The sequence below is a fragment of the Lipophrys pholis genome (assembly GCF_963383615.2).
Source record: "Lipophrys pholis genome assembly, chromosome: 17".
Taxonomy (NCBI): Eukaryota; Metazoa; Chordata; class Actinopteri; order Blenniiformes; family Blenniidae; genus Lipophrys; species Lipophrys pholis.
Genome location: NC_137643.1, coordinates 18,120,219 through 18,144,192, shown reverse-complemented (window position 1 = coordinate 18,144,192; position 23,974 = coordinate 18,120,219). Strand labels below are relative to the sequence as shown.

Here is a 23,974-nt window from a genome sequence, read left to right as displayed (position 1 = left end):
TGCTGCAAGGCTGCCCCAGAGCGATTGCGATAAATACCTCGGGGAGGGTTGGAAGCGGGTGTGTTTTTCTATGTTGGTTACAGAAAAAAATAAATAAATAGAGAGAGAGAATGCAACAGCTGTCTGGCCATAGACAGATGGGACGGGTGGCAGAGTCAGCTGAGGAAGAGAGAGGGAAAAGTTGCCAACAGTCAAGCATCTTCTTCATAAAAAAAAAAAAAAAAAAAAAAAAGCCATTACATGCAACCTCAATCTCATAATGGCTCCCCAGCAGCTGACTGGAACCTGTCGGTTTTCCTCCACCAGCTGCTTCGGGTCAAAGGAAACCAAAACCGCGCGCCCGTGTGCGTGCGTCCCTGCATAGCTGCGGACTTCCCACATTCACAGCGTACCGGACATTCCTTGCTGAGGGATGTGCGGGAATGGCCAGAATTCCTTCAGACGGAGGGCGCGGACCAGAATAGAGTGCCCATGACACCGACCCCTGACCGACTCCCGGTGACCACCACACTGTAAAATTCACTTAGAAAAACAGATATTGGGCTGGGCTGCATGCTCGCTTTCCATTAATGAATGCCGTTTCAATGTCAATTTTGACACCTTCGTGACTTCACTCAAATATGCACTTTATTGACATGATTTTATCAAAGGGACTTCCTTTATGCAAAGACAGCTCAACAGTGTGGTATCAAATTTGCATTTTCGCTGACCTGATCTTTCAGATACGACGTACATATATCCTAAAATGGCAAGCCCGATGACTGCTAGACCAAAAGTTTTAAGATTTTTCATCAGCCTGACAACCAGTAATTGCGAATATATATATATATCAGCACAGGTGTGTACTGTTGTTCTTGAGCTGAAATTGAAGTGCTGAACAGCTGCCAAAAACAGAGGCTATGGGTTGTTTTTCCTCAGATCGTTGCTGATGCAATAAGTTGTCAAGACAGCCAGCACACCTGTCCAGCACAATTTGGAAAAGAGACTGATGGCGTCAGATCAAGGACACCTCCGCTTGGTAAAAAAAAAAAAAAAAAGAACAAACAGGTGGGATCAGCTGGTGTGAAGACGAGGGAACCTGGCTCGGGCCTTGGGAAGGTTTGAGCGCACTGAAAAACGCCGCCACTTACTTCCACACAGCTGTATCATACTCCATACGGATTCAGTGTTCCATTCTAACCATAACTGTCTTTGCCCCTGAACTTACACGCTTTTCTGTTCTTATACACCCCGAACCTCAAAACATACCATTCTCTTTATTTCTATAGTTCATTTCAGTCTTGAGGTGTAGAGTTTAGCACTCTCGTGTAACAGAAGCAAGAGCTCAGTTCCATTTCTGACTGACGAATTTGCATGTTCTCCCTGGGCAAGCAAGTTGTTTTTCCCTCTGGGCACTCCATCTTCCTGCCACAATCCAAACCACATTTCGCCACGCCACCTTCAAAATTCTCCCCAACCACTATTGCTATGACCATTCTATTCATGCAGCTTGTTCGCCGTCTCTCTTGTCGCGGTCCAGAAGCTCTGATTGGCTGCTGCACGCGATGCCTTGCCGAATGACAAAGAACCAAGAAGAGCTCATTCGATTGGCTGCGGTGACCCGACACAGCTGTGCGCCTGTAACAATGAGCCCACTGTCTGTACAGCTGGCACTGACTGTATCACTGTAACACACACAGGCAAGTGAATGACCAGTTAACGACAAAGGCCAAGTAATGACAAATTATTGTTTCGCCTTGTGATTGAGCTTGAATTAACCATATTCTTGTATATATATATATATATATATACAGAAATGCCTGAACTCTATTTGAACCACTATGAATGGCCCACTTACTATCACATCACATGAGGTTCTTCAGTATTGTCCTTCTCAAGAATCTTGAAATCATTTCTCAAGCAACTCATTTAGTTGAATCCAAGAGAGGGAGGACATAGTCCACAAGACACGATTCTTCAACAAGAGATATTTGTGTGGCTCTTCTCCCATGCTGCATTGAAAATGAGGAGCTGTCGATGGAAACAGGGTGTCATTATTCAGAAACACAGAGAAGACAGCGTGAGCAGCTCAGTATGTGTGCTCGTTTCCAGTCCACTCAGATTGGGAGTCCTGCTCCAGTCCCCCCCCCCCCCCCCCCCCCCCTTTTTGTCCCTAAAATCAGAGTTTTGGCTCAAGAGACGGAGTGGGAGAAAGAGAGAGGGAAAGGGAGAGAGAGCCTCCTTTCCTTTGCCTCCGTCTCGTCCTGTTCTCTCCATCCGTCCAGACCTCTAATAGCAGGGTAGACCAACCGAGCGAGAAACAGGCCAGGGTTACCCCAGCGACCCAAACACAGCAGGGGAGGAGGAGGAGGCAGGGAGAAAAGAAAGAGAGAAAGAGGAACAGAGGGAGGAGAAAGAAAAGACGGCCTGTTGTTGGTGCCAAGAGTTCATTCGTCCGGGTCTTTTAATGCCACCTGATCCTATTCTGACAAGGCGTGACGAAAGTGAGAGGAAGCATTATCTGCAACACCGAGTTTCATCCATATAGAGCTAAAGTGACAGGCAGGAGGGAAAAAGAATGCTAATTTTACATTTGAGTGTAGCAGACAGTATGATTTGTTAAACAGCACAGTCATCATTTCAGCTACATTTCATAGTCAGCCACTTGCAGCTCTGCCTGCCTCAACCACGTCTCTTGCTCCAGCTATTCCAATCTAATCGCACGCGCCCTCTACAGGAGAGAACCTCACCCTGCAGAATGCAGCAGCTTAGTGAAGATTTACTCCAAATCATCTGAACAATACATTAGTAGATAAACTATTTGGATTTCCAGACAGACAGGCACAGATTGGGGTGTGGGGATGGAGCCCCAGGGAGGCCGGTTGGTGGGGGGGTGGGGGGATTGAAAGGGAGACAGTAATGGATCCGCACCAGCTTGTGACACTCCCTCCTCGCAAAGCACATCTGTGTCGGGCCAAAAGCATTAACATTATGTAAGCCCTCTGGCCGCGACCCACTCTCCAGTCACCCAGTCGGACCAGTGGCTGAGGAGGCCAGCAGATGGATGGACCTAATCCCACTCCTCCACCACCACTACTTGCTTCTGAACCCGGAGGTGATAACTGGTGAGCAGAGGAAGTTGAAGAGAAGCACTTCCCTGAAAGCGTGATGCAGAGTATTGTGGAGATGTAATTGCATTTGTGTTGTTTTCGTACCCCCCCTTTTTTTCTTTCCTGCGGGCAACTGAAGCTGCTTCTGTCAAAGCCCTGGGGCCTAGGAGCAACCTGCCAACTCACTGTCCTCCTTTGAATGTGGGGTTTGAGCTTTTTTTGGCTTTTCGGTGGTGCTACTGCTGATAATCTCCAGCTAAAGTTCATCATTGGTGTGCAGCCATCTTGTTCACACTTATCTATGGGTCGCGTAAGCATGGTAGAGTGTCTTAAATATCTGACTCGCTATATGTCTAATGAAATCATAGAATCAGAGGCAGATGACACTGACATGAAAGATCTAACCACTCTAATCTTCTTTTTAGACTTTTTAAGAAAATGAAAAAAGGAAGCATAAAAGGATGACTGATAGAAAGGGAAAGCAAAAAATGTTTGAAGGATGATGGGATGGAAAATTGAGCAAATCAATCATGATAAAGGAGACGGCATATGCGTCCATCTCAACTAATCATGAAGAGCCAGCTGTCGCTACGGAGACGGCTGGCTGGAGCCAATCACATTCTGGGGAACATAGGATGCGATGGTGGGAGAGAAGGCGTGGGGGCTGGAGGCAAAAAAAAAAAAAAAAAGAAGAAGAAGAAGGGAGGTGTGTGTCAATGACCTGTCACTGTCACATCGGCACACTGAAATATTAAACGTGTGTGAGAGTTCCTAGTTTTACTCTCCTTGTGGGGTCCCAAAACCTCACAGATCTCACAAAAACTGTGGAGGTCTGAACTACCGAGTGGAGAGCAGTTATTTTATGTTATTAATATGTGTTTTTGGGTGTTAGGGTCACAAAACTAGTGAGGATAAAGTATGTCAGGACTTGGCACCAACATATAATGCTGTACGACCTTCTGTGTGTACTTCTTTTACTTTGACTTTGCTGGGTACACAACTTGAGCGTGTAGTACAACTATGGGGTGCAGCCTCATTTAAAAAGTGGCAAGCTTGTGGCCACACAGTGGTCAACCTGCGACCTTCTTGCTGTGACCACTGCGCCACCGTGCAAAACCAAGACCAAGAAGGTCGTGGGTTCAAATGCAGGGCCTTTCTGTGCGTTACGCAGATGACACTGTCGTACCCAGAATCATTTAAATCAAGGAGGAAGTGACCAAAAACACAAGTCTTCAACTGCTCCGCTTCTCAGATGTTTGAAATCAGTACATGTGACGAAACGAAACTACACGGTGTGAATTTACAGGTACGAGGCAGGAGTTAAATCTTAAACACACACACATATATATATATATATGACATTTGAAATCAGAATAAGCATCATCATTATCATTTAGTGGGTCAAATAATCAAAGCAATACAGTGTATAGGTGACAATCTGTGGTTGAGTTATTGCATAATAAATGCTTGTTTTACCTGCTATCTGGCTCGATACATCTCCTTTTGGCTCTTTAGGGAGGGATCCATCTGTACACAGAAAAATACAAAACACCATGATCAACAAGGGAAACAAAAATTGCTCGACAGTTTGGACATGTTTATGGTACAAGAACTGGTTAGTTTAGTTACCTAACAAGTGCAAAACAGCATGTATTGCCAGAAAGCGCTTAAATGGGTGGGAGTGACACAGTGTTTGAAACTTTGCGAAGTGAAGCGGTTGTCTAATGTTCACCTCTCCTTCACACGCAAACACCCATGGAAGTGTTAAAGTGAAATACATCTATTTGAAATAGAGCAATTTTAGGATCAGATGAATTTAAAGAAAACAGAAAAGTAAAAGCAGAAAACAACACACGAGGGTGCAGTAAAGCTACAAAACCTACACTACAAACAAAACTAAGACTTCAGTCATGGTGAGGAGCCAGGACCTCCGGCGGAGTTCACAGTCCTGATGAGTCGAAGGAACAAGCTGCAGCACAGTCCTCCCGTCATTGAAACAACAGTCCCTCATAAGACAAAGAGAGATCCTCCATAGGCCCAAATGACCTTTCACGCATTCCCCTCTGATCAGATACCAGCTTGACTGCAACCACCATGTTGGATCCAGGAATTTGCTGCACTAGTTACCAGTAACAATCAAGGGAAAAAGGAGCAACCGAGAGAACCAAGACGTCATAAAAGGGTTTTGCAATAGCAATTCTGATGAAAAGCTTCCCGACAGTCACTTTTAAACTGAAGTGCATTGTCGACACCGTCTTCGTCACAGAAAACAGAGACCCGATATCTCAGAAATCAACGAGAGTGAATATTACAGCAAGAAAACGTGAATTGGACCCTGTCTGTGTGGCCTGAAAGAGTTCAAACTGGACCTGCGCAAGCAGGAGTCGTCTTCTCATCAGCCTGTAACTCATGACCGAGGCCCACCGGTTTCTCAAGCCAACGCAACAATCAGCGCATTGATCCAATCTATAGCTTGTGTGTGTCTGAGAGAGGGCCGCTGCTGTGACTGAGGGGGAAGTTACGGTCGGTGTCATGTGCTGTCAACATGTAAACAGGCTGGACGCTTCAATGGCTGAGCCAGTGACACACGCTCCTTCTGTTCTGACTCAGGATTAGTCCTTCCTGTTTAATCAGTGCGACGTACCGCGGCGCAGAGAAGCTGAACGTTGCACTTAGTAAAAGGACCCGCACTGTCAACGATCTAATTGTATGTATTGGAGTTTTGTTACGTTGGGATTTTTAGGCTGCGCTACATGGAGTACACAGAACACAAGCAGACAGATAGAACCGTTTTTTTTTTTCTTGGAGTTGAGTGCATTGAATCAAGGACAAAATATTAACAGATACAAATTGAACTTCCCTTTCATTACCAAAGCATATTTAAATAAAATCTTATAAAATCAAAATTCTTAACTAAGACACTCAATTTTTCAGCTTGTATTACGGTTTTGCCCAAAATGTGCTTTACGCTAAAAAGGCACACTGAGATGGACGGAGACGTCTCCTCACCTTCTGTGTTCGTTTCTTTTGTTTTCAGAGAGCTTACAGATGTTCAGCAAACACAGTAATACCACTAATGACCTGTGAGGGCAGTGTTGTGCAGTATAGCTCATGTGAGACCAGCAAAAGGAACAAAGATGACAATAGAAATAAGGATCCATTCGAGGCAAAGATTGTTGCGTTGTGTGTGGGAATACGCAAATTTCCAACTTTACCTCTCTTCAAGAAAAAAAATATTCAGATGACTCATTTCATCCGTTTTTAACCTGTTTCATCGATGTTTGGATTAGAAATGTTGTCTCATATTAAACTAACAGCATACACTGCCCTCTACAGCATGTGTTGATTAACAACCATGCCAACGTAAGTGACATTGGGAATATGAAGGCAGTGACGCATGACAACGCTTGAAATGCCTGTAGTAGTTTATGTGCGTGATGGAAACATATTTGGGCCATAACTCTGAACAAAGACATTATGTCTGTAATAGCTGGTTCACACCATCATTCAAATAAAAGTAGCAGGAACCCGCTCTTCTGGTCTCGTATGTATGAAATATGAATGACAGAGCTTTGAACAATAGACATTTAAATTTGCATTTCAGATTGAAAGGTGTTTTGTCTAAAAGCAAAACTGAAGGTACCATTGAAGAGGAAGTATTATTAATGGCTGATTACTTCCATTTCTCTCATATGTCAAAATTGACAAAGGGCTGTGTGCAACATGTATTTAAAAGAAGAAAACTGATCAACACTTCCATGCCCCAACAAATACACAGTTTGTTTAGCCAACACATGCTCTGTTCGTGTCATTATGGGATGAGGACACAAAGAAAGAGCAGCTGGAAAAGGTGCTAAAGCATATCAGTTCTCTCCAAACTCAGATATCCCATCCAGATAACAATATTGGAAGTAACTAAACTGCCTCAAGGAAATCCGTTCCTGTGCTAACTTGTGTAGAATATAAATGAAAACATTACATTTATTCACATTTTAACTTCCTACCCACAGTAACAGAGACAGAGCTGTTTGTGTCTGACAAATCCAACATCCTAATAAATATTCAAACATCATCCAAACTAACACGGGACACTGCATAGTCATGTTGAAATCTCAAGCGGTGCAAACTCTGAATCCTGAGCTAAATCTGCTCTGAAACCAACCGGGAATTCCAAGTTCTGAGGATGACTCGAACGCCTGTACAGAGGGGCTGAAACACTCCTGATTGGCTCCTCCCTGTTCTGGCTTGTGTGTGTCATGCTGGTTTTAGAACTCATTCATGTGATTGGAGGAGTGTGACTCTGTACAGTCGCAAATCGTGATCTCAAAAGGTTGCGTGACCATTAATATAATTACTAAAACAACATAATGTGCACCTCAATCTATGAGCCAACTCATTCAGAGTCAAAGCTTGTGTTGTGTTGTGAACAGAAGAGCCATGAAAACATTTAGGAACAACACATCCTTCTACGGGGGTGAAGACTGGATCATGGATGGAAAATACTTGGTAAATACAATCTCTACATTATGCTGCAACTTTAGCTTATTGAACTATCTTGGCCGGAGTGTAGGCGCATTCCAATGATCGATACCGCTTATCTTTACAGCAAGTCTACATATGCAACATATAAACTCCCTGTCACAGCTGTAACTACAATGTCAAGCAGAATGAACTGCACGTGCCATAAGTACGACAGGAAGAGCGTGTATACTAGTAGAGGGACTGCTGTCCTACTCAAGGGTCAGGGTCAAGACCCGGTGTCAAGGCACGCACGTCTTGCTTAAGAGCTGCTGAACAAAGAGCATGGAAGAACACAAAATAGTTTCTTTGCAATGACAATATCCTTGTATTCTATTCAAGCATTTGTTTTTGTTTTTTAACATGCATTTGCTAATTCAGCCTTTATGATAAAGCCATCTTCATGCCAGTGATTCCCAGAAGTGTACAAAGTATGACAAGGTAGGATTTTAACAACATTTGGCTTTATGGCCGCTTCCATTAATGAACGGAGCGCTAAAGCGAGCGTTGAACGACACAAGCGCAAACTTGCTGTTAAAGGAGAGCCAAAGCCACGGGCCTGGTGAACATTACATAAACACAGCATGGGAAAGCAGAGCCGAGCCGTCGAGAGAGGCACAAACACCTCGAGGGATTCCACTCCCAAGCCGTGTACCTGGGAAAAACTTCACAGGGAATGAATGAGATGAAGGGTGGAAAGAGGAAAAAAGAGGGCAGAGAGGAAGGCAGGAGAACAACCAAACACCAACATACTTCACATTTTTGCAATGCCAGAGATGTCCACTTAAGCCGCACCGTGCAACAATGTAATACCAGGCTACAGTCGTGGTTGCATGCAAGTTATCGCAATCCAAACAATGAGATATGAAGCCGAGCCAGACGTCAAACATGCATGCATTTAAAAAAAAAAAAAGGAGATAAAAACATGCCGTATGTGTGCACAAAAGAGGCGTGCAGCCGTGAGGCTTCTCCTCTGCGATGTGTCCGTTAGAGCAGTGGGTTAAGTCCAACCACACACAGACATGCATACACACCGAGCCAACTCCTTCTTCTTCTTCTTCTTTTTTTTTACAGACCATAGTAGGATAAACCCGCCGCTGAAACGTCAGCCAAACCGTTTGGATAAAGTTAAACGGGTCACGCACACATCAAAACGCCGTGGAGGAAATGACAAAGCAAAAACAAACAAACAAAAAAAAAAAAAACTAAACTGCAACGGGTCCCACAAAACATCCAAACTCGTCTCTCTCCAGATAGAGTGAACTCACCGAGACTTGGGCCCGGCCAAACACTGGCCGTACTGTACGCTACACTGAACTCCCTTCCACAAGACGGCTCGCTCCGGTCCCGACACACACTGTTCCTGTCTCTGAGCCCGCATTAGCACAAGACCACCCTTTCTCTGGGCCCCTGCCTTTCCCTGCCTTCTCGGCAGGCGCACTCATCGTTTGACTCACGCACAAATAGGAAAAGACCCCCACTTTTATTTGAAAATTCCTATTGTCTGGCTCACACTTGCCAAAATGAGGTGCGAGGCACAAAAACAATGAGCAACACGCTGCCGGAGCGGCCGTAGGAACTGCGGAGGTGGAGGGAGCTGTAGGGGTGGAAGCAAACGTTTAAATGTCAGGGGGCACAAACCGCGCTTTAAACAACATGTTACCTTAGGGATCATGCTTCTGAGAGGATTTTTTTTTTGTTGTTGTTGTTGCCTGGCTTGTTGCATTACGCATAGCAGATTCCACTAGATACTGGAGAAACAGAACAATGGTACTGGATTGTACATTGTACCAAGACAGATCTTCAGCTGAGCAAGTGGAATTAATATGTAGATCGGAGTTTCACCACGACAGCCTTTTCTCTAAGAACTGCCGGCAGGGTTTTGTGTTCCCGGAAGATGAAAGCCTTCTGTGTCGCCGCTATATATAAAGATTTACCCGATATATCTAAATTAAAATCATTTAACTCGACCATACAGGTTGTTGTTTTTTTTACATGCCTATGGAGCTCAAACGTCATAATTAATATCTTATCAAGTGAAAATCAAAGTTCAGAAATCAGGTGAAAATTACTGCTTTGTGCATGTTGAGGGGCTGTAATGTCATTAAAGCTTCTGTAACTAATGTAATCATACTTTATTTATACCCTTGGGGAAATTCCTTTTTTTCCCCAAAGGGAGTTATCACTACTGAAGGATTTGAACCTGTGAACTCCCGTCTTCATCTCTAAACTCTAGGCCACAACTGCCCGCACGCTCTGAAAGTCTAAAGGCTGCTTCATTTCCACCATAATTAATTAATAACGTGACAACAGTGCAGGGTATCATTTACCGGACTGAAGTTGGGTGAGAAAGAACAGGCTCACCAATCAATTACACGAAAACTGTTGTTTTTTATCAATGAATCAAAAGATGTGAACAAAACTAGACAGCCACCATAATATGTAGTCAACAATGCTAATCAAACTTTATAAACCACCAGGGAAAATTCTTTTTTTTATTTCTGCAATGCGGTGGGCGGCCCACATTAAGGCGGTCCTGTTTGACCAGTTCCACTACCGAGGGCAGGTCTTCTCAGTGTTGTCGGCCCCATTTACGCGACATTCCAAGTGACAACGCATCGTTTTTGTTTCAGAAAAGTTTCGCGTCCCCACGGCAACCATTTTGAAAACTATGTCAACTATGTTCATTTACACGGAAATAGCAGAAACACTGAATATGATGTAGTTCGTATGCCAGGCCGCGATTTGGGGTTGTCGGTTGTTTTTTGCGATGAATCGATCTGCCCTCACCGTATATGTACCTGCACGCTACAGTTAATGCTGACAGCCTGTAGGCATTACATGTGCACATGGACATTCATAAAGAAAAATCAGGGACATGTAGGTCCATGCGCACATGAGCACTCGGTCTGAACCGACTTAATCAGAAGGTTTGACCTCTACCTGACCCAAAAACACGACTCGGCTTTACTCATACCCCACCTTTAATATTATTTGAATATACAATTACGATCGTTCATTGTGACTCCTCACACCAGCCTCTTGTTTAGTTCTTATACTTCTGACTATGAAGGGATTGATTACTGTGAGCATCCAATCCAGTAGTTCTTCATTCCAAACAAATCATCAGTCTGTCCGTGCACGTTTTCACCACGGCACATCAGGCACACGCTCCCCTGTGCAACCCCATTGTCGAGTAGTCGCCTGACATCTTTCAGGGTGAGACTGCCTGAGTGAAATAACCTCCGGTGGATAATTAAGAGGAAGGGCTTTGCAGGCCACTGCTTTGCAGACTTTAAGTCCATCTTGAGGACTCCCCTCAGAGCCACAACCTAAACCCCCTATCTACCTGGAGTGATCCTGAAAGTCTCATCTGGTCTCGCTCCAACAGCAAGGTCTTCTTCGATGGAGGGTCCAGCATGAAAGTCGGCCGGAGCTCAGCAACTGTGACGTTACCAGAGGATCAATACCCTTTTTGCTTTCTCTACTTGGCAAGTAAGAAGAGGAGGTGAGAGCTCGCCGTCAGAAGAAGAGCGAGATGGGGAGGGCAACAGTGAGATAGCAGATTTTGAATGCACTGGAGACCCAGTGGAGGAAAAAAAAAAAGAAAGAAAAACGAGTACAATGGTCTTTCAGGACTTGTCCTAGTTTGGTTCACTCTCTTTCTCGTCGTCTCTTTTCAGCTCTCGAAAACAGGAGCAAAGACCAGTTTTAGTCTTTCGCAGTGAATCAATTGCAAGTTAACCCAATTTGTTCGGTGCCCTCTTTTATTAACCAGCTGAAACTCTGTTAACAGACGTCGGCATTTAACTCTACACTTTTCTTTTCTGTTCCCTCGCTCTCTCTCGCTCTCTCCCTCTTTCTTTCCGACTTTCACAGCTCTCACTCTCTCGCTCTTCTTTCCACTCCACCTGCGCTGAACAGACTTACTTTATAGTTCACTCCGGCGGGACAGTGCAATCGTTCGCCCGGTCCGAGGTGTATTGTTAAGGCTCCTTTTATAACAGCGTGCAAAGTGAAAACAGCCATCAGCAAAACCTGATTTCACGACGACCTGCACCACCGACTTTCCCTCCCCACCTCCATCCTTCCCTCCGACGTACCTCTAGTCTTCTCCTTCTCCGTCTTCTCTCCATTTTTCTCTTTGCCCCCACGATTCCTTTCCCTCTCACGTTCCAGTTTGGTTTAAAGAAGACGGCAGGAGCGGGAGATTTTATTCGACTTTTTTTTTTACCCTCGCAGCAATTAGCGATAGAGAAATTACCGAACGGGAGCGCAGCAGATGAGAGGGATAAGTGGGACAAGCTCCTATTTTTTTTTTGAACACACACAGGGAGGCGAGGGGTTTGCATGTGTGCGTGTGCGTGTGTGTGTGTGTGTGTGTGTGTGTGTGTGTGTGTTACATGAGCACATTTTTAAACATTAACAGACTAGTTCCTCAGCTAATGTGCAAATAGACTAAACTCAATATTAATGTATGGAATAACTTTAATCCAAAAGAGCAAAATGATCCCGGCAGAGGGCAAACTGTCAGCCTCTCTTCAACCACTATGAAAGTGAGAAAACCACCTTGTATTGTTTGCCCCGATGCACTGTCCATAAAACCTCGTTTCAATTTGATCGTACAATCCCCCTTTGAACTTAACCCATTATCAAGACAATAAAAAGTGTTTCTCTGTTGTTGGTTCTTATCAGAGAGCTTTCGCTCTTATCTGAACCACAACCTGTGTGTCCGTTAGTGCGACTTTGGAGATAGCGCAGGTTTTGTTTTTTTCTCTTTCTTTTAAGTGAGCTTGCTTCGTAATACGGCTCCTTGTAAAAGTAGTAACCATGGGTTTACATGTTGGCTGTTGCTGCCGCAGCGACAGACACAAAACAACACTTTGATGGACGAGTAACCTGTCCAGGATGTCGCTTGGCCTTCGCCCCATAACATCTGGCATAGACCCCAGCTCAAGAAGGAATGGATGAACGCTACAGACTAGTGGCTGTTAACTTCGATTCCCTGAAGCCCCTCAGATTGCCTCGAAGAAACCCTGCAGACAAACTCTCCAATCTCTGATTTACCAAAATATTACAGTGAACCCAAACGCGGACAGACTCTCTTCTCCCAGCTCTCAAAGCAATAGTAAATGGCGGCTGTCCAGATTTGCTCTTATATTGTATGTTATTAAGGCGACCTTTATTTTGGTGAGTAGCCCCGTTAGCAACATCGGAGGCACGTGAAAGGACAGATAAATCTAGATTCAGAAACGTTCACGACCAACAACACAATGATTGTAGTCAGAGAAAGTGTTTTTAACTGAAGACATTTTTATAAGCTGATTCTTGTTATAGTTCCTGTTGAATTTCTGTAAAAGTGAAGAATTCCACTTGAAAATTTCAGTCAGAGCTTATAGTTATATTGAAAAACAATGTGAATAATGCCCACCTTCACATGCAGTCAAAATATATTACTATGCACGGTTGAAAAATTTAAATAAATGATCTATTTCTTTAAAATGCATCACTGCTAAACATCCCTGTAGATCATCATTGGTGCATTCAAAAGAAAAGTTTCTGCAGCAAAACATTTAACTTAATCAAGTTTTTTTTTTACGTATTTTCTGCTTTAGTCTGGAGCATAAACCTGAACCCTGAGTTTTACAAAAACTCAACATTTTAGGAAAATAATACCAATCACACCCTCAACCGCTGACAAAGTTGATGTGAGGTTATAAACTTTTCTATAAGTTACAACCAAGACACGACCAAGTCGCCATCTCTTCCCGCTTAGTAATATATATCACACATGTATAACAAACGTCAACACTTTATCAGGAATACACTAAAACGCTTACATGTTGTTGTTAGATATTTTACTTCAAGATTTAAACGCATGCACCAATTCATGCCGTTTACATGATCAATGGGATCGAATAAACTTGCAAAGTGGCGAAAACTGTCTAAAATCTCAAATAGTTCTCATATCAAATTTCCAAATACACTGATTACTGTGATCTTTCTATGAAGCTTGTAATTTACATGACGGTAAAACTGACTCGACTTTTTGAGTTTAAGTTGAAAAATCCTGTCACGTTTTAAGATATAGCTATCAATCAGGTGCACTAACTAGAAATGAGATGCTTTTGTGTCTGTGCTATAGTACTACTAATACTACAGAAACAACACCATTCTCAATAATTAGCAGGTGTCCTGTATTGTAGTATTTGCTTTAATTTAGTAGAAAACAAAGAGACGCACTTGTTACCAAACAATGTTGCTTGCCCGATAAAGCATTTATACTAATAAAATACTGATGTGTGAGTGCAGTTTTTTGGTTTTTTTTTTAAGCTTCTGACCTCACTTGAACCACCTGTAAGCCCACGCCCACACACACAACCACAACAACACACACGGTAATCCAGGAGAACAAACAGCAGATTAGATTAGGTCAGTGTGTGTAATCCACTGAACTCTCACCTCTCGCTAATGCTGTTCGAGCTGACATCATCACACCGCCTCACACGCGCCGACACATAGAGTGTGTCTGATTTCGTCAACACATCGGTTTTCCCTACACATTTTGAGAAACCAATTTCTGATGTTGGGCCACTATAATTCATCTCTCTTATTAACTGCGACCCAACCCCACCCCGCCTCATAGGGAAGCCGTTACATCTTGCAGTACCTCGTGCGGCACTCTGGGAGAGGCGGACCTCGTCTACAGGCGTCCGAGAATCAGGGAAGTGAAAGCGCTTCCCTCTGTAACCGAAGCTGCCGTGTTTTGTACTACTCCCGGGGTTGTATTACTGCGGCACAACCGAGAGTTCATGTTGACATCATCTGTGCTTTGGGCTGCAAACAAACCCAACGCTGCCATACTTTCAGGTCAAAATATTTTCCCTTTTCTTCTTCCTATGACAGTCGGCTTTACTACCGTACATCTACATCCTGAATTTCTTTCAGTGTTACTTCACTTACATGGAAGATTCTGCCGTTGTCCACCGCATATTAAAGAAAAGGATGCTTATCACTTTTTTTTTTTTTAAGACCTCGTAAAACCTCCCCATTTACCCTCCGACTGTTTGCTTCCAACCACTAAACAGACTGCGGTTCAGACAGGAAACTATTACCGCCGGCATGAGAAATTCACCTCTTGGCTCACCCCGTGACATTTATTCAGCCTAGACTTTGCTCACAGAATACGTCATTGCGATGCCAAAGTAAACCTGACCCTGACGGCCAGTCTTTACAAGCTCTTTCTGGGATACGAGGATCCGGCACTTCTGCAAGCAGGATGACGTATTGCGCCAGCGCGTGGATAATGTCGACCACAAGAAGATCGAAAAGAGCTGGTGGAGACAGTGGAGCTTTGAGCAGAGCAGTAAAAAGACCGAAGAAGGAGATAGTGCAGCTTAAATAAAACATATATAAAAATTACAAAAAAAAACGCTAAAAACTGAAGTGTCTGAAACTACGCACGTCAACATCTCCTGCAGGGTCCACCACTACTAAGAAGTCGAAGCAACCGGCGCTGACTTCATTGAGTCTGCCGTCTTCCCTTTCCAGATCAATACCACACAACAGAAATAGTCCAAAACATACCGAGATAGCGTCGACCGTAAGCCGCCACACAGCAGAAGACGTGGTCCCAGTTAGTGTGGTTGAAAACGTCGGATTCAGAACGATCATCAACACACTTGACCCAAGATATAATCTACCTGGTCGCAAGCATGTTGTAGAGAAAGCTCTTCCTGCGTTGTACATTCAAGTGAAAGAAGAAAAGAAAAAAGTTTACAATTTCACGATTGTGCCGTTTAATAAATACTGTTTTGGCAAAATTCACCCAGCCCTAACTGAGGGCAAACAATATCATCCAATCGTTTGCGTAGTGTTGACTGGTATCAATGGATAGGATTGATTCAGCCCGACGACATAAAGCTCCAGCCATGCTTCAAGTTATTGTTGTGGGAAGCTGGAGTCCATCCCTGCCAACTCTGGTCGGAAGGCAGGGTAAAACCTGGAGTCCATCATGGGGCAAACGCAGAGGCAACTTCCACACACGCATACCTAGAGGCAGCGTAGAGTCAATTAAACTGACGAGCATGTCTTTGGATTGTGGGAAAAGTTGGAAAAACCAGGAGAAAAAAAACTACGCAGGGAGAAGGGGAACATGAAAACTCCACCTAGACCAGCCCAGGACTGGCAGTGAATGCCATGAAGGGGGACTCCAATCCACAACACCCGCATCCAAACTGAGACGGCTCAAATGCAGAGGAGCAGATTCTCCGTTATATGTTATATGAGGGTATTCAACATAGCGATGGACATCACGTCTTTTTTTTTTCCCTTCCGGAAACTCTCTGCTCCGCAGCATTGTTCCTCTCGATGACTTGAAGTCTGGTAAATGAGTGTCTGATCGCTAATGATTTACTGAAACTTCAGCCAATAAAGCGCTGCAACCTTCAACAGACAGTTCAAATACAGACGCCACCCTCCTCTTTCCTCCCACTCCCTATGACCCCGGAGCAGATTAAACAGAAGGTTGAGAGGCTTCAGCTTGCAATCTGCCTGCAAAATTCCATGTACCTGCTCATGTCATAAGATCGTCCGTTTACTCAAGAACTCTTTGGAAAAATTAATATCGTCAAACAGACTTCCAAAATAAAAGTTTAGCGAGGGATAGGACAATTCCGCGATAAATGAGTCAACAGATGGCTGCCAAGTTATGTTATATTTGTAATTCTTTTAGCTCCCATTAAAAAAACATTTCATACGTCGTTGAGATCCCCTTAAATCGCCATCCCTATCCCACATGGCAGCAGAAGTGGGACGCTTTTATCTGCAATGCTAATGTTTTCCAAGTGCTCTGGCTGCTGCTCTTGTTACCATCCGCTCAATGTCGCTATACTGCTGCTTAATTTTAAAGAGATGAACGCTTTTCGAACGGGAACATTGCATTTCTAATGCTGCAACAAAGCCAACAGTTCAAGTAGGAGCGCCCCCCCCCCCCCCTCTTTTTTTTTTTTTGTTATCCTTCATGTTTCAGCTTAATCTGCGGCCCTTTTCTAAAAAGCTTTTTTTTCCCCGGCCATCCATTAGCTTTTGATTGGAGCTGCCTCGCTAAATAAAAGGCTGAAACTCTCACCGTCCTTTTCCCCTCCAGCTGGCTCCCATTTATTAATGCTCGCTTTGCGCTCTTCTCCACAAACAGTGGAGTGGAAATGCCCGATACTTCTTTGTGCACGAGTTAAAAAAAACAAAACAGGCGACTCGTGGTAGGGACGCGAGACTGAATGTAGTATACAGTGTGAAACAGGGTTATAGTGAGATGAGAATATTGTGTAAAAAAAATTATTAAAAAAAGCCCTCTTTTAGTGTGAGTAAGTGTGAAAAAAAAAAATAAAAATCTACAGACAAAAAGCAGCGACTGCTGATTGTACAAACCCCTCCTGTACTGTGAACCACATGACGTCTAAAGGCAGACAAAAGTTCCTCCTAATTACTCCGCCTGAGCATCTTCCACCGACTCTCACCGTGCTCTCACACTTTCTGTAGCCAAATGGTCTCGGTCTGGTCTTTTATTGCACAATTTGACGATAACCATCACACAATTACGAGATTGCAATCTTTTATTGTAATTGATACAATTATTTTCATTTGCCTGTATAAAAAATAATGACGTGACTGTAAAATAACAGTTGTACTCAACATTTTTTTTTGCATCGCCTTTGTTAATAATGTTTCTTTGTAGAAAGTCAAACTATATTTTGGTGCTACGCATTCATTATAAAACCACTGACGATTTATATTTAGTAGCAATACCAAACAGTTCTGTACTAAGTACTATAACACTTCTGTATCAGGAGAGCACAGTTTGCGAAGCAGCACGGTTCGATGGTAAATTCTTCCAGCAAATGAAAACAAGAGGCATCATCACACCACTGAAGCAATGCAAAACCATTCGTTTGGATATAAACCTGCACGGAACGAGAGCTGCTGCTGTTGCTAGAGACACTCAAGATGTGACTTCATTTACCCAGAGACCAGTTGAGGAAACAAAATAAATATAAACAGCTCATTACAACAATGCCCTCTGTCAATATGTTTGAGATGAAAGCTTTAGAATATAACTGGAGTACACTGAGCTTGAATAAACTATTGTGTTTTGACTGTTTTCTAAGCGTTTTCCGACTAGACAAAGATTTATTTATATAAGTTGCATTGTGTAAACACATATTGTCATTCTTAAGAAAGTGTTTAAAAAAAAAAATGCATTGCACTAAGAAAATTATTGATTTGTGATATCAATTCCCAACAATCATTATGGATCTTCTTCATGTTTCATTAAGAGCTTTCAATCAAAGAGTTTAAATAAATGCCCATTTTGTTCTTAGATCTCAATGTGCGGCGCCAATAACAAACATTTATTCTTCAAAATTTGTTCTGAAATATGCAGGATTATAAGGGACTCGCATTGACTTTTAAATGTGTGACTTGCTTCATTCTTTAAAACGTTTGCATGCTCAAAACTCCCCGTGTCGTGCAGATTTCCAACCTGGCTGCTGGATCTCTTCATTTAATTCCCCTCAAGAAAGTTCATTGGTTCTAGTGACGCTTCATTGAACCCAGTGTGATTGTTGAAGGTCACAGTTTGGACAATACAAATGCAAAACAACCGCATGCGTGACTATGTACCTTCACTGAGTATTAGCTGCTGTCCCAGCAGGGACACATTAGATCCTTTTCGGGTTTTTCAACAACACATTTCCTTGTGATCGACCACATTGCTGCTCTAACAGCAACCTAGATTCTCACCATGTTTGTGCAAATCATGGGAACTGTTATGAGGGACAAACAGGAACAATAGGAACCTTTGCCTGGTTGCATCACATTCTTTGGAAACTTAATCAACTCCTGTATAACTCATGTATACATAATGAATAGAAGTTTAAAAGTTTAAAATGTGCAGGTTATTTCGACCTATCGTTGCCAATGACAATGATCCTGTGAAATCACTTGTATTTCCAGCTTCAGAAGAAAGTGACTGAACCCCCCCTCAGGTGATCTCATCCCACTTATCTAAGCTATCAATGTGCATTGTGGGAAATACTGGATCCAGCAGCATTGGGGCAGGTCTCACACTAGCAACCTAAAACCAGGATATCTCAGCTTCTCCTGCTGTGATTACAACCATCTCTTCTTATTCCCTCACAGAATCTCCAATCATAAGGACTGTGCATATTTGCCAGAAATCCCCTTAAAGAAGAGGGTAACAAAGAAAAACTAAACAGTGTGAAATCTATCACAGAAAACAATGCAACCCCAAAGTCAGTCTTCATTCATTCATTCGGTATTGATCTGGGGTGTAGCGTCCATCCGTTTACTTTCCATCCCATGGTGATAAAAGAAATCTGCTTTGTGCAGCATTAGGCTGTAGCCTCTGCTCTGTGTCTGACTTGGCAGCTTTAAGCCTGGAGGAAACCTTTACTGAGGAACCGCAATCAGTCTCCATCTCCTGGATCAATATCCATTAGTCTGTGTGTGTGTGTGTGTGTGTGTGTGTGTGTGTGTGTGTGTGTGTGTGTGTGTGTGTGTGTGTGTGTGTGTGTGTGTGTGTGTGTGTGTGTGTGTGTGTGTGTGTGTGTGTGTGTGTGTGTGTGTACAGACCTCATCCTGTGTGAATGGGCCTGAGTCATAAATGCACGGCTGTGGATCAGATTTCTTCCTCGGTCTCTCCTTGCTTGTCTGTTTCACTTGCGTTGCACAAACACACACGCGCTCATTCAAAACCTACCGGCCAACCATCGCTGCCGCCGCCGCCGCCGCCGAACGCTCATTCACGAACTCGCTGTGAAGACGGCCGTAAATTTTCCGCCGCGGAGAATACATCGCGACTGCCAGCGAGTAATAACTGTATAAAATCAACACCAAATCAGACTCTTAGTCATCGGTGGAGCCAGAGATATGTTTGGAGTGGAATAACTTGATGATTGACAACATGCCACAACAAAACTCCCAACTCCGGCGCTCTGAGGCCTGGGTATTAATTCCAGTCTGGGAAGCCGGGGATGGAGAGAGAGAGATGGGGGGAAGCTTGTTATTTTTTTTTTTTTTCTTCTTCTTTTTATTAGTTGTCATTTTGCATCAGGGCAGAGAGGCACAACGTGATGCAACAAGAATGAGATGGGGGTGGGGGGTGGGGGGTGAAGCAGACATTGGCGAATGAACGCTCAGAGAGCAGACAGACGGAAGGAAAGAGGGCAAAATAAGAGAGAGAGAGAGAGAGCACACGGGGGAAAGACAAAGACACCAAACGCCGAGGGATGGATAAAGAGAAGAGGATGGCGAGGAGGGGGAGCGTAGCCTGTGGCAAGACACTCAAACCTGTACATGTTGGAACAAGATTCCCAGATGTATAAGAAGGAAGTTCATAAGCAAAACAAAAAAGAGAGAGAGGGGCAGGGGGGGTGGGTGGTGGGGGGCTCTGAACACGACACTCAAGCCTCCCATCAAGATCAATGTAGGGAGATGGAGGTGGGCGTCTATACTTAGACCTGTATTGGTTTCATAGCTGTTTTCTTACTTGAGGTGCCATTGAAAGACGCTTGAAGAGACGGCCGGGTACGTCATGACCCAGACAGACAGCTCAGACATTCTCATAACCAACACGATATTTGTAAAAGGATTTCGGATTTAAAGATAATAGCTACAAAGACAAAAAAATAAAACCACCCTAGATCCTGTGGTCTCCAACCGCTCCGACGTTTAAAGACTGTCTGGAGGTGTAATCATCTCATACAGCAGGTAGTCCTGTCAGTCTTACTGCAGTGTAGAGTGAAGCAGAACCCCCAAACTCTAAAAACTGTGAAAGAGCAACGACAGGAGAGTATATACTGTAGCTTTAGCCATCCCAGATAAAAGATGACCCATCATGAAGACGTCTCTTGTGATTTATAATCTGCGGTCTTACAGTGACAGGGGTTCTCGGACAGCTGTGTTTTTTTTTTTTAGTCTGGCGACTGCAGACAGATCATCTTCTGACAAGGTTGAACATTTCTAGAGTGCGACTCCACAAATACAGCGACGCCGTACCAAAACAGTAGTTCACAGATTCATAGGGTGGTAAAAAGCTGAATCACGACCTCGCTCTCCTGGACGTAAATCCTACAAGACCTTCATTCACTTTATGTATTCATCTCCTGAAAGCCCCGGCGCCCTACATACACCGGGCGCTAAGATAACCTCACCTAAGTACAGATGATCCCTCCGTTTATCCATGAGCGCAGTTGTGCACGCCAGATTTAAGAAGACCACAAAAACAAAAAAACAAAAAGCGGTAACATTTTTCCGTGCATGGCGCTCCATTAAGGAAGCGACGACCAACAAACGGCAGGTACTTCGTACTTTGTGCTGGTCATATTTAAAAATTTAATATAAGCAGGACACGCGGATGACGAAGAGCATCAAGCACAGACTGGTGTCAAATTTAAACGGTTAAAATTTTCCGTTGTTATGCCACTGGCAAGCTGGAGTTTCACTGTCTTTTATATATTACAGACGCAGATTATTTGTATTTAGAGTACCTACAGCTTCTTTTCAACCGAGCCTAGGAAACACAAAAGTGAATTGAAGGTTAATCATCTGTGTTATAGCCTCTCGAGAGCAAACAAATAAAGTTAATATATACTTTAAGTGCCACATTGGTAAATAAACAGCTACTTTTAAACTATAAACTACCACTCCCAACAGATGGGCTTATAGTAATAGGAAAAAAAGAAGGGGGGCATATCTGAAAAGTGTAATTACGCGACAAATTAACAACAGATCTGATTAAATGCAAAGTGGAATGGCTGCAGCTGTGCACCACCAGCAAAGCGAGCGAGGTTATGGGATGCTTCTCGCCTCTCTCCTCGCGAGGAAGCCATCGCGATCAGCTCAATACGGAGGATGCCCAACTTCCCTCTGTGGCTTATTATCTCTCGCTAGACACAAAACCACAGGAGCCAGAGGCTGAATGTCAATACGCTGCATTCTCATCCTTGCTTACACCGTTCGAACTGCGCTTCAGAATCTGAGTTCTGCCACGCAAACACACGACGGTGATCTGGGCTCCAGAGCAGAGTATTCTGGATTTTTTGCACTTTTCAATCGTATGTCATAGCTTTAGATCGGTGGAAAAACAGCTTACAAAACACAATTATACACACACACACACACAAACACTAACTGGACAGCCACTCATCGAGAAGCTGGTCAGACGTACATAAGCAGTCCTTCTTTTAAAGCCACCAAAACAAACAGATCTGGATGGAGACACCAACAGACGTGACATCAAACACTAAATCCAATGCACTGCCTGCAGCCAGGGAACAGAGCTACGGGCTTATCTGGCACATGCAAGTGCAGCCCAGGGGCTCAGCAGCTTGTTCGTGTCAAAGAGCCACAATCAGGCTGCTTTTCACCGTTTCACACAGATACACGCCCCTTAAAATACAATGCAAGCAATAATCAGAGCCTCTACTGGACGCATCAGGATGTGAGATGCAGTGGAAACTAATCATAAATGTCAGTCTTTTCACTTCTTCTTCTTTTTTTTTTCTTCTCCAAAGTCTTGTTTGGGTGGCGTAACACTTGAAATCACATTTATAGGACCTTGTAAATCTCGACGTGCAGCCCTGAAATTCACAGTTTATGAGCCATTGTTGCAGCCAGATGAAATCACAGTAGGCCCGGGTGAGGGCTTAGCTTTCACAGACAAGTGTTCGCTTTACAGTAGCCGGGTTATTGTTTACGACCGGGGACGTTTAGAGACGAACAGATCACTGCACGCAGCCCTTTTTTGTTGTTTGTTTGTTTGTTTGCTCCCTGGTTCAAACCACCGCGATGAGCAGTAGGAAGCAGCAGCCTTTTTGGCCTCGATGGCTCCGGATCACAGCTAGCTCCTCCTGCACGGTGCACACCCAGGCTAAGAAGTGCCACGCCGTGTATTGTTTACATAGCCTGAGCCGCCGTGCTACAAAAAAAAAATACTAATTGTGACAGCGTGGAGGAAAAAGTCCAAACTCACGAGTTTAAAAGCGGCGGACGCTTAACTCGAACGGACACGCGTTTATACGTGGAGCCCCCCCCTACCAGAACCCTCCTCACTCACTCGGGACTTGTCAGGATTACACAGCAGCTTTGTCAACTCACTGCCAGGCTAGCTTCGCTAAGGTGGCTAACGTCTGTTAGCTCGCAGACAGGATTCACGAAAATCTGATCGGGAAAGGAGGGGGGGGGTGGAATTCACTAGCAACGGGGAAAGCTAATGCCGTCGGGTCCATTGTCGGACAAGGACAAACATTTGTGGCTTAGCTCGAGCTCGCATCCGGCATAATCAATCCAAACATCGTGTTGTCTTTATAGTTCGCCCCAACAGTGGTAGTCATCACTTCACTGAGAAATAACGTTGATTGGTGTATCGTTAAGAAAAGTGCTGCTGCGATCGAGAGGCGGTGTGAAACCCACGGGAGGGGTGTCCGACAATGGAACTCGGACGATTAGCGCTCTTGCTAACGTTGCCCGCTTGCAAAGTCTGTGTTGAAGCTACCGGAGAGGGAGAGAGAGAAACACTCAATGTATTCTTGAAATATTTACAGAACTCTGCCATCTGTTGTACACGCTGTTCGTGTCACCGGTCGTGCATTTGTGGTGTTTGCGAAAGTCCCTGGAAGCTGTTGACAACACAGGGCAGGAACAATGTGTGGAGCCGGAGCAGAGCGGCTCTTCAGCGGAGCTCTTCAGCGGGGCTGAGAGCGACCTCTCCCCCGCCTTCGCGCCGCTGCTTACCGGTCTTGAAGAACGCCTCTATGTCGCCGGCGTCCTTCGTGGTCTCCTCCGCTCCTTCCCCGGAGCTCATGGTGGTCACAACCCCGAACCGCGCGGGTTCAGTAGATCCCGAGTAGATCCCCAAGAAAGCGGACAGGAACGCGGCGCACGGTCGGTCACTCCCGGAGCGTCATGGAAGCCACACGGACGGTCGCGGCGACTCGGAGGCGTTAGCGGTGCCATCTGCGGCCCTCCATTTTCGGGGTTAGCGTAACTGGAAACGATCGGTCTTGGGGGTGGGGGGGCACCGGGTACCTCCTCGGAGTGGAGCCGAGGGGAGAGTCGCTGGTGAGACAGAGGAGGAGGGTGGTGGGGTGGGGTGGGGTGGGGGTGGGGGGGGGGGGGGGGGGGGGGGGGGGCGGGAGGGGCCGGGTCGCTGCTCGGTGAATGAGCCACTCGAATAAACGAGGGGCCCGTGAACGCAGCACGGGGACTCCTAAAGAGAAGAGGCGAAGTCTGAGAGAGAAAAATGAAAATGTTAAAACTGTCAGAGCTGCACTTTAGTGCGCATCTCT

The 23,974-nt window shown here is 44.5% G+C and overlaps 1 protein-coding gene across 5 annotated transcripts in view; it reads right to left on the bottom strand.

Moving 5' to 3' along the window:
- The window catches only part of LOC308122574 (triple functional domain protein-like), a 69,670-nt gene extending 45,906 nt beyond the window's left edge, over window positions 1-23,764 (bottom strand). For all 5 annotated transcript variants that reach the window (XM_080484447.1, XM_080484448.1, XM_080484449.1 and 2 more), the window contains exons 1-2: window positions 23,421-23,764; window positions 4,566-4,616 (exon numbers count right to left, since the gene is read on the bottom strand). In XM_080484447.1, coding sequence (XP_080340573.1) covers window positions 4,566-4,616; window positions 23,421-23,490 — 121 coding nt within the window. In that variant the 5' untranslated portion in view covers window positions 23,491-23,764. The remainder of the gene's footprint in view (window positions 1-4,565; window positions 4,617-23,420) is intronic.
- Between the last annotated feature and the right edge of the window lie 210 nt (window positions 23,765-23,974).